The sequence below is a fragment of the Leptodactylus fuscus genome, chromosome 7 (assembly GCF_031893055.1).
Source record: "Leptodactylus fuscus isolate aLepFus1 chromosome 7, aLepFus1.hap2, whole genome shotgun sequence".
Classification (NCBI taxonomy): domain Eukaryota; kingdom Metazoa; phylum Chordata; class Amphibia; order Anura; family Leptodactylidae; genus Leptodactylus; species Leptodactylus fuscus.
The window spans coordinates 134,899,695-134,911,453 of NC_134271.1; the positions used below are offsets into that span (position 1 = coordinate 134,899,695).

Consider the following 11,759-nt stretch of genomic DNA (forward strand, 5'->3'; position numbering starts at 1 on the left):
ACTTCCCAAGAAATACACGTAGACTTTATGTCTGCTCATGTCTACTCAGTGCCGCTGCATTATATGTGTGTGTGTTTGTATTGTAGCCATTTGTGCATGGGGACGGAGGGGAATCCATCACGTTGGACTTGCACGTCACCAATCTACACAAGACTATGTTAATCAGAATAGAATATATATGGATCCTAGCAGCCCTGAGTTCACTTTGTAGGCCTAGACCCACAGTCGGTGAGACCACTGCAAACACTGCTCTAAACGGAGCTTATATGGATCCTCTAGGACCTCACATGACCACCAGGCGAGGAGGAAGCTGCACCACCAGGGGGCTTCCATAGCTGTATACTAGGTGTTCATTGAACACTGAATATACAGTGATGGGGAGAGCAGGGATGGGGGTAATAAACCATCCATACCTTCTCTTTAAGGAGTCTGGTTGCCATTGACAGTCAAGTACGTCCTGCAGAGTTAAAAGATAACCCTCCAAATGTATATAGTCAAGGTATATTGTATACTGTCTATATTTGTGTGTGTGTGTGTGTGTGTGTGTAGCACCGAGGATGCAGATGGGTGTACATCTTCCATAGGGGGCAGACCGAACCCCTCCAGATAACTTCAGTGAATGCACAAATTTGGTCATCACTCCGATTGTTTTTTTTTTTGTTTTTTTTAAATGTAGATTGTGAGCCCCACATAGAGCTCACAATGTACATTTTCCCTATCAGTATGTCTTTTTTGGCATATGGGATGGAAATCCATGCTAACACGGGGAGAATATACAAACTCCTTGCAGATGGTTTTTTGCCCTTGGTGGGATTTGGACCCCAGCGCTGCAAGGCTACAGTGCTAACCACTGAGCCACCGTGTGGCCCCCACTCCGATTGGTTTTCTGAGCCACGGCCTCTTCATAAATCTCTCGGTCTCTGCTCCAATCAGGCCATTTATTAAGACTGGAGTATGATATGCCAGTCTTCATTTTGCCTCATTGAGTTTTATGACTCCTGGGAAGAAGTAAATTCTCCGTGAGTCCACAAAAACATCGAATAATTTACAGTAAGCCTTAGTTGACCTATTGGAATCAGGATTTTCATTATTCTGTACAATAAGTAAAATATCGGATTATATTTCATAATAGGCATTTGTCTGGCATTTTCTCCACCAGTATTATCCAATATAAACTTTTTCATGGACTTTGCGAATTACACCTCCATCTCTGAATTTGTCTTGCTTGGCTTGACAGATCTCACAAAACTTCAAGTGATATTGTTCATATTTTTCTTGATGTTTTATGTCACCAGCTTGATAGGCAACCTCTCCATCATGGTCATTACTATTATAGATTCAAGTCTCCATACACCCATGTATTACTTCTTATGGAATTTATCATGTCTCGATATCTGCTATTCTTCTTCTGTTCTTCCCAAGATGTTGAGGGATTTTTTGGCCTTAGAGAAGACCATCTCTTTTGCCGGTTGTATTTCCCAGATGCATTTCTTCCATTTTTTAGGCAGCACAGAAGTTATGCTTCTAACAGCAATGTCCTACGATCGATATGTCGCCATTGGTAATCCGCTGCGTTATTCTGCCATCATGAATACAAGAGTTTGTCGGTGTTTGGCATTTGGTTCATGGATGACCGGATATTTCCATTCCCTGTTACATACAGTGATGGTCGCAAGGCTTCCATTTTGTGGGCCAAATTTAGTGAAACATTTTTTCTGTGACATCAAACCAGTGCTTAAGTTGGCCTGTACTGATACCTCTCTCAATCTGAAACTTCTTACAAGGGTCACAGGAACCCTGGCCACGACAACCTTACTGCTTACTCTTCTCTCATATGTTTGCATCAGCAAATTTCTAATAAGGATCAAGACATCCCAAGGTCGAAAGCGTGCATTCTCCACCTGTAGCGCTCATCTTACCGTCGTCTTTTTGTTTTATGGAACTGCAATTTTTACATATTTACGACCATCAACACAAGACTCTTTAGATCAAGACCGAGCGGCTGCGGTTCTGTTCACTGTTATAACCCCGGCCTTAAATCCGATAATATACACGCTAAGGAACAAAGACATAAAGAAAGCCATGAAAAAAATTGTGGCAAGTTTATCTTTTTGACCAGGGTGTTTTGTTTTTTTTTTACATATTTTCCTGTTAATAAGAAGAGCTTAGCCTTACCGAACAGAGGAATAAAGGCAGTAAATATAAATATTTACTGTAATATTTACGATATTATAATATATACGATATTATAATATGAAAAATATCATAAATATGTATTTACCCATTGTATATCTATATACTTCAACACCAAAAGAATGGCGTCAGAGGGTACACCAACGTGCCCCGATATTTCATTTCAAAGCTATTGAAGACGGATTCAAGGTGGAAAAAATACCTACGTCTGACACTAGAACACCATACACACAATGCTTATTAATGACTCTGCTTATTATCTATGTTGTAGATACACACAAGCACAACTCTGCAGAGTATACAGTACAGATCCACATACAGCTCCAATGTGCACTGCTGGACCCCACCTCTGATTTTGCTCCTTAAATTTGCTCCTTAAATTTCGGAGATTTCCTCCGCGGACTTTCTGTTACCATTATATCTATGAGAAAGCCGTCAGCATTTCCGTAGATATAACTAACATTCTGCAATTTCCAAAACCACAACGTTTTTGGAAATCGTAACGTGCTCGCGCTGCGAATTTTAAGGAAAAGTGGGCATGGGATTCGCATGAATCCCATGCACCTTACTGATACTGTATAATGCCGCAATTTTGTTGGCAGCGTTTCCGGCCTGTGGAGCCCCAGCCTTTCAGTGAACACTGTTTAGAAAAAGCTAATAAAATTCAAAATTCTCTTTTTTCGTCATATTGCCTCCAAAAAAAGAAGGAAAGAAAACATGATCAAAAATGGTACCTGTGAAAAATGTGTCTTGTCACACAAAGACAAGCCCTCAGCTACCTTGATCGATGGAAAAATCAAAAAGTTACCCGTTAGAAGATGGCATGCAGAAAACATGATTTTTTTTTCACAGTTTTTTATTGATTTTTTTAAATGTATATCAATAGTAAAATATGAAAAAAGTGTGTGTATATATTTCACAATTGGCGTTTGTTTGGTTTTTTATCCCTCCAGAAAGAGAAAATACAATTTAGTCAACCAGGCAAAAAACAAGTCCTTAAACAGCTACATTGACAGAAAACAAAGTTATGGATTTCTGAATGAGATAAAAAAAAATTAAAGGTCACAAAATCTTCGAAGCCAAAACTAAATGCATCCTTAAGGGGTTAATATATATTAGGCTCAAAATGTCTTACAGTAAGTAAGTTTAAAATGACAGAATAGTACAAGGTCTTGGTATTATCAGTTTTCTAGTGTCAGCTATAGCAAATATGACAGGCCAATGTGTCTCTACCTCACACCAGAAACACATGAGATTGGCACATCTTTGCAATTCGGAGCAGTCTGCTGAGGATGAACCACTTCTACACCAGGTTTCCATTTAGTCATATGACTTTACACCACATATTGATTGACTTACCAATGCCATTTTTTGTGGCAAATTTTGGTGGATTTTTGCCACAAAGTACAGTATAAGTCACACCAATTTTCTACTAAGCCACAACTTTTATTCGCTGGGGAGTGAGGTGCAAAATGTGTCTAAGCCACTTAATATACACATAATAAATGTGGTGCATGGCATGGACATCAATTTGTAGGACATTTAATTTGTAAAATCTCCCTAAATATTCTAAAGATTCTACGTATCAACTTCTGCGATGTATACAGTAGCTCAGTACTATAATAACACAATAATGTTCATGTTCTAGATATGTTGCCAACAGCTGTATAGAATATTGTGCTTATACAGATATAGTGTGACATATGGTGTGATACATTTGCCTGCTATGAATGCAGGACCAATTCAGTAATTCATACAAATACCAGAGTAGAACCTGCCTCCCCCCCCCCCCCCATCACTCTTAGACATTTGGTGACTTGCGGCGACACTGAAAGTAGACACTTACCCTAGTGTAATCTGTATTCAGAGATGATCACATAATTAGTGTAGGGACTAGAGAAGGGCAAACCTTTTAAGATCTGTTTCAGGTCGAGCAAGTCGAATGGAAGCAGAAGTGAAATTATTATATATATACTAATGCATCTCAATAAATTACAATATCATCAAAAAGTTCTGGACTGTTGCTCAGTGGTCAAAGGTGTTTTCAGATTGAAGCAAATTTTACATTTCATTTGTTTGGTCCCAGAGTCTGGAGGAAGAGCGGAGAGGCTTCTGTACGCAATCCAGGCTGCTTGAGGTCTAGTGAGAAGTTTCCACAGTCAGTGATGGTTTAGGGAGCCGTCTACCAGGTAATCCTAGAGCACTTCAGGCTTTCCTCTGCCCACAAGCTTTTTGGAGATGAATTTTCATTTTCCAACAGGACTTGGCACCTGTCCACACTGCCAAAAGTACCAACACCTGGTGTAATGACGACAGTATCCTTGTGCTTGATTGGCCAGCAAACTCGCCGGACCTTAACCCCATAGAGAATCAATGGGGTATTGTCAAGACACCAGACCCAACAATGCAGATGAGCTGAAGGCTGCTACAGTATCATACAACCTGGGCTTCCATAACACCTCTGCAGTGCCACAGACTGATCCCTCCATTCCACATTGATGCCGTCATTCATGCAAAAGGAGCCCCGACCAAGACTTGAGGGCATTTACTGTACAGACTTTTCATTTGGCCAACATTTCTGTGTTAATTTTTTTTTGTTACAGTTGGCCTTATATAATATTCTAATTTTCAGAGAGAATGACTTTTGTTATGGTTTGTAATGGTTTTCTTGGCTGTAAGCCATAATCATCAACAGAAAGAAACACATGAAAAAGTTCACTCTGTTTGTAATGATAGAAAAAAACCATTTAACGGCGAGTTGAGTGAATGCCAAAGAGCTCAATTTTTGTCTCATCTGACCAATCTGGATGATTCTGTGAGTGATTGGGAGGAGGGGCTGTGGTCAGATGAGTCAAAACTTGTGCTCTTTGGCATTAACTCATCTTGCCGTGTTTAGAGGAAGAGAAATACTGCCTATGACCCAAAGAACCACGAACATGTCAAGCATGGAGGGGGAAACATTATGTTTTGGAGTGTTTCTCTGCTAAGGGCACAGAACTACTTCACCACATCAATGGGAGAATGGATGGAGCCATGTAGCATAAATCCTGAGTGACAACCTCCTTCCCTCCACCAGGACATTAAAAATGGGTTGTGCTTGGGTCTACCAGCAAGACAATGACCCAAAACATACAGCCAAGGTAACAAAGGAGTGGCTCAAAAAGAAGCACATGAAGGTCATGGAGTGGCCTAGCCAGTGTCCAGACCTTAATCCCATAGAAAAATTATGGAGGGAGCTGAAGCTCCGAGTTGCCAAGTGACAGCTTCAAAATCTTCATGATTTTGAGGCTGAAATTTGAGGCTGAAATTTCCCCACTGTGGGACTATGAAAGGATTATCTTATTTAGAGAAGATCTGCAAAGAGGAGCGGACCAAAATGTCTCCTGAGATGTGCGCAAACCTCATCAACTACAAAAACCTTCTGACTGCTGTGCGCGCCAACAAGGGTTTTGTCACCAAGTATTGTCTTGTTCGCCAGAGGGATCAAATACTTATTTCTCTATGGAAAATGCAAATACATTTATAAAATTTATACAATGTGATTTTCTAGATTTTATTTTTGATAGTCTATTTCTCACTGTCAAAATTAACCGACCCTTAAAATTATAGGCTGTTCATGTCTTTGTCAGTGGGCAAACTTATAAAATCATCAAGGTATCACTGTATATATTATCTCTTCTCTCTCCAGCAACCCTAAAAGGCTTTTTGAAACCTTTCACTCCTTACTCACACCCAAGGTGCAGACGCCATTCACAGACCTTAGTGCTGATGACCTGGCCATGTATTTCCATGATAAAATTGATAAGATCCGTCAGGAAATTACTGCCCAAGCCCCAGGTGGCATTGACTCCCACACCTACGATAGTACTGATCCCCTCACCAGCCGCACTTTAGACTGTCCATTCTCATCTTTTGAACCTGTCACAGAAGAGGAAGTCTCCCAGCTACTTTCTTCATCTCGCCCCACAACCTGCAGTAGTGACCCCTTCCCCTCACACCTTCTCCAATCTCTGTCCCCTGCTGTCACTACTTACCTTACTAAAATATTTAACCTCTCTCTCTCTTCTGGAATCTTCCCATCCTCCTTCAAGCATGCTGTTATAACCTGCTACTGAAAAAACCCTCCCTGGACCCATCCTGTGCTGCTAACTATCGACCCGTCTCTAACCTCCCCTTCATCTCTAAACTTTTGGAACGCCTGGTTTATTCTCGGTTAATCCGTTATCTCTCTGCTAACTCTCTGCTTGACCCCTTACAATCTGGTTTCCGCGCTCTGCACTCTACTGAAACAGCTCTCAAAAAAGTCTCTAATGATCTACTAAAGGCTAAATCCAATGGTGACTTCTCTCTTCTTATTCTTCTGGACCTCTCTGCAGCTTTTGACACTGTTGACCATCAACTTCTCCTCACTATGCTCGGCTCAGTTGGCCTCAATGACACTGCGCTCTCCTGGTTCTCCTCTTATCTCTCAGACCGCACTTTCAGTGTATCATTTGCGGGCTCTGTTTCCTCCCCTCTTTCCCTTGCTGTTGGGGTTCCTCAGGGCTCGGTCCTCGGCCCCCTGCTCTTTTCTCTCTACACAGCCCCCATTGGACAAACCATCGCCAGATTTGGCTTCAGGTACCATCTTTATGCTGATGACACCCAATTATACACATCTTCCCGTGACATCACCCCTGCACTCATACAGAACACCAGTGACTGTCTCTCTGCTGTCTCTAATATCATGTCCTCGCTCTATCTGAAACTAAATCTCTCTAAGACTGAACTACTACTGTTTCCACCATCTAACAGATCTGTCCCTGATATATCCATTGCAGTCTCAGGCCTTACTATAACTCCTAGGCAGTATGCCCGCTGCCTTGAGGTCATATTTGACGCAGACCTTTCCTTCACCCCTCATATTGAATCACTCGCACGTTCATGTCACCTCCACCTCAAAAACATCTCCAGAATACGCCCTTTCCTTACCAGAGATACACTAAAGACACTTATTGTCTCTCTGATTCATTCTCGCCTTGACTACTGTAACTCCTTACTAATCGGTCTTCCCCTCACTAAACTCTCTCCTCTACAATCTATTCTGAATGCAGCAGCCAGGCTCATCTATCAGGCTAGACACTACAGCGATGCCTCTGGTCTGTGCCGGTCACTACATTGGCTGCCTATTCATTATAGAATAAAATATAAAGTTATTACTCTCATCCACAAGGCTCTCCATAATGCCGCACCTCCCTACATTTCTTCCCTCATCTCTGTCTACCGCCCAACCCGTGTTCTCCGCTCACTCAATGACCTAATACTTACATCCTCTATTATGAGAACCTCCCACGCTCGTATACAAGACTTCTCCCGAGCTGCACCACTTCTCTGGAATGCTCTACCCCGGACAATAAGATTAACTCCCAACTTCTACAGTTTCAAACGCAAACTAAAGACGCATCTTTTCAGACAAGCCTATCACAATTCCTAATGCACAAAATTGTCTGAACACTGTATAAGCAATGCCGCCCCTGCTACCTCTTGTGTCACCCCCTCTACCTCATAGATTGTAAGCTCTTTTGAGCAGGGCCCTCAGTCCCATTGTGTGAAATGACGTTCTTTGTTATGTATGTCTGTCTGTATCTGAACCCTATAAATTGTACAGCGCTGCGGAATATGTTGGCGCTATATAAATAAAATGTATTATTATTATTATTACCCCAGAGTATAATAGGTGGAGACCCTTGCACTTGTATAACATAAAAAACTTTTACGTTCACCTTCCCTCACCTATTTTGGGCATCCTTGTAGAATCTGTCTCTCTTTCTCTCTCTTAGTCTCCTTGGTGACGTCATGCACCTGGAGCTCGACGTACCCATTTGACCACTGAGGCCCAATCACCGAACTTCAATGGTCCCATGGGCATGCAGAGTATCATGAAGTCCATTTTAGTCCGAGAATAATCTCCATTTGTTTGGTTTCACTAAAAACAAATCTGGAGTATTCATGTTGAACCCAGCTCAATGAAGTGGTTCCTACATCATACCAATTCAATTGGAGCGACTCAACATACCAAACCTATCCAACCCTCTGCTTTTTAAAACCTACTAGCATTAGTAGGGTGGAAAGCCTTCCATCCCACGATTACCAAAGTAACAATGGGAGGGTTAGTGTTAGCCTTTTACTATCACTAAGCCCTACCATATTAATGGATATTGTACATTGGACAGCAGCTATGACTAAGGTATAAATACAGTATTAAAACAACACAGAGACATAAGAAAAATAATTTTATTGTAATAAGAACTCTACCAACAATAGAGTCCAATGAGTCCAACCTCCAGCCCAATGATTCCAGGGAGTTTGCATAGCAAAACAACACAAAAATGCTACTCTCTTAAAGCAGTCTTCTGTATTTACGTGTAGTTTCTATTCGGGTACATCCCAGAGATGCATCTGCCATAAAATTAAGCAAGTGCAAGGACTCATTAATGTTACATAGGAGTCCCTGCACTAGCTATATGATTGGCTTAATCCCAGTGACAGTGAAAGTAGGTTGAAAATAGCACAATCATACTGAATATGTAAGAGCATCAGGATATAACACAATACATAGGTTTTGCCTGTAAAGTTTCTTTAAGAATATAGATATACTGCCTAGTCGAGCTAAGTTTGATATTTAGGCTGGTTTCACTCTGCCTTTTTCCTATGTTTTTATCGCACTTTGTGTGTGTTTTCAAGTGTTTTTTTCTGATGTATTTTCCCTTTCATTTCAAAGTTATAAATCATTGATATCATTGCTCAAATACAAGTGGCGTCAGCAGAGACTGAGGGATTGCATGTATTCACCCAGTGGCATAACTATGAATGGCGGGGCCCCGTGGCAAACTTTTGACATAGGCCAAGCCCCCCCCCCCCCCCCGACATGGACACCGAAGACCTCGACCCCCCCCCCCCCCATTCCTGCGCGCTCTATTATGTCCCATAGTGGCCCCTGCACACATTATTATGTCCCTCAGTGGCCCCTGCACATAGTATTATGTCCCATAGTGACCTGTACACACAGTATTATGCCCCATAGTGGCCCCTGCACACAGTATTATGTCCCATAGTGGCCCCTGTACACAGTATTATCCCCCATAGTGGCCCCTGCACACAGTATTATGCCCCACAGTGACCCATACACACAGTATTATGCCCCATGGTGGCCCCTGCACACAGTATTATCCTCCACAGTGGCCCCTGCACACAGTATTATATTCCACTGTGGACACCCATGAACAATTATTATACTCTGGGGTCTTTTCGGACTGTATGGAGTGCAGAGAGGTAAGTAACACAGTTTTTTATGTTTCGTTACCTCTCCCGGGCCTCTGATCATTATACTCGGGGGTGGCCCGTGGCATCACTTACCAATCCTGGCCCCTGCCAGGATCGATAAGTAAATAGGGCCCGTTACTGGCTGGAGTAAATCCAGCTGGTAACGGGCTATTAAAAAAAAACAAAACGCAGCAGTAGCGGGCCCTGGGCCCTTTGGCAGCCGCTACCCCGGTAGTTGCGCCACTGTATTCACCCTTAATCCCCAGTACAGGAGCCTGGACTTCATTGCTATAATCCCCAAAATGTGTCTGCGGAGTTGCAGTCAAACAGTAAAGTAGTTTTATTACAACCTCCTTCTAACTTTCATGAAAGCCTTCATCATATCTTTATTACGTAACGTATAAATCACTGGATTGAGTGCAGGGGTTACAACAGTGAACAGAACTGCAATAACTCGGTCTTGATCTAAAGCGTGTTCAGAGGAGGTCCGTAGATAAGTAAATATGGCTGTGCCGTAAAGAAGGAACACCACGGTGAGGTGTGCACTACATGTGGACAATGCGTTTTTTCTCCCAAGCGCCGTCTTAATCCTTAACAAAAACCTGCTGATACAAACATAAGAAAGAAATGTGAGGACAAAAGATGTGGTCGCTAAAGTTCCAGTTATCCTGATGAGAAGGTTGAGGTTCAACGTCGTGTCTGTACAAGCCAACTTCAGGACTGGCTTAACATCGCAGAAAAAGTGATTGACTACATTGGGTCCACAAAATGGAAGCTTCGCTGTTAGAATGGTGTGTATCAATGCGTGGAAAAATCCAGCCACCCAAGAGAATAAAGCCAAGGTCATACACACCTTACTACTCATGATCTGCAGGTATCTCAAAGGCATACCAATGGCTACATATCGATCAAAGGACATCATGGTAAGTAGCATGACCTCTGCGCTACCAAGCGAGTGAAAGAACTGTATCTGTGAAATGCAGCCACCAAAAGATATCGTTTTCTTGAGTACCAAAAAATCATGCAGCATCTTGGGAACGGCAACGGAGGAGAAACACAAGTCAATGAAAGACAAATTCCATAAGAAGAAATACATCGGTGTGTGAAGACTTCGGTCTATTTGGGTTATCACCATGATGGAAAGGTTCCCGGACACTGTCACCATGTAAAACATCAAAAATATTGCAAAAAGACTTAACTGGATATCGACCAGGTCTGTGAGACCAAGTAGAACAAAGTCATTCACCGATGTTTGGTTCATTCTACAACTAAAGGTGGAAATATAAAAGTATATTAATATCAATGATCCAAAATACACAGCAAAAAGATCAAATCTGTTACTAAAACATCACAAATCAGGAGTTATTTTATTATTGGGTGAACTGTTCAAGTCTTCTTTCTTTTTAGGTTTTGAAGTTTCTTTCCCAAGACTTTGGTCTGAATAAATTCATTCGGAATCAGTATGACGAACTTAATATTTATAATTAGAGATGAGCGAACAGTAAAATGTTCGATATTCGATATTCGTTTTGAGTAGCCGCTCAATATTCGACTACTCGAATCGAATATTGAATCCTATTATACTCTATGGGGGAAAAATGCTCGTTTCAGGGGTAGGCAACGCTCGATCAAATTACACTTACCAAGTCCACGAGTGAGGGTCGGGCTGGATCCTCCAAGAAGTCTTCTCCGTGCAGCTTCCCCGCGGCATCTTCGGCTCTGAATTCGCTCTGCCAAGCATCGGGCCTGGGCAGAGCCGACTGCGCATGTCCGCACTACAAGAAAATGGCCGCTTACAGTCAAAGTGGCCATTTTCTTGTAGCGCGGGCATGCGCAGTCGGCTCTGCCCAGGCTCGATGCCTGGCAGAGTGAATTCAGAGCCAGAAGATGCCACGGGGAAGCTGCACGGAGAAGAATTCTAAAGGTAGGAGAAGAACCAGCGTTGATTGGCCGACTGTATAGCATTCGGCCAATCAATGTTGGTTCTGCATCAAACTTTTCCATTCGAATAGCGAGTAGTACTCGATCGAGTATGAGTATTTCAAATACCGTAGTATTCGATCGAATACCTACTCGATCGAATACTACTCGCTCATCTCTATTTAAAATGGCTTCTATACAGATATGCTTCATAGCAGCCCCAACAAATTTTAAGGCCAATATACTCAATTTGTATAGCAGTCCTAATGAACATTCTTTAGGGTCTCTACCCAAGGTGGTGGACATTCCCAAGCGGAGATATTCTCCAAAACCAGTGGACATCC

General features: G+C 42.1%; 2 protein-coding genes across 2 annotated transcripts; one reads left to right on the forward strand and one right to left on the reverse strand.

Annotated features, from left to right (window-relative positions):
• Positions 1–1,182: 1,182 nt before the first annotated feature.
• LOC142214553 (olfactory receptor 12D1-like) lies at positions 1,183–2,115 on the forward strand. The gene has a single exon (XM_075283498.1). It carries the CDS (start codon positions 1,183–1,185, stop codon positions 2,113–2,115), a length of 933 nt encoding a protein of 310 aa, XP_075139599.1.
• A 7,723-nt stretch (positions 2,116–9,838) lies between these two features.
• Positions 9,839–10,756, reverse strand: LOC142214262 (olfactory receptor 12D1-like). The gene has a single exon (XM_075283157.1). It carries the CDS (start codon positions 10,754–10,756, stop codon positions 9,839–9,841), a length of 918 nt encoding a protein of 305 aa, XP_075139258.1.
• Between the last annotated feature and the right edge of the window lie 1,003 nt (positions 10,757–11,759).

Bases quoted from the DNA above. Each gene is read 5' to 3' on its own strand.
- LOC142214553 (XM_075283498.1), top strand. From the start codon at position 1,183: ATGGACTTTGCGAATTACACCTCCATCTCTGAATTTGTCTTGCTTGGC.
- LOC142214262 (XM_075283157.1), bottom strand. From the start codon at position 10,756: ATGAACCAAACATCGGTGAATGACTTTGTTCTACTTGGTCTCACAGAC.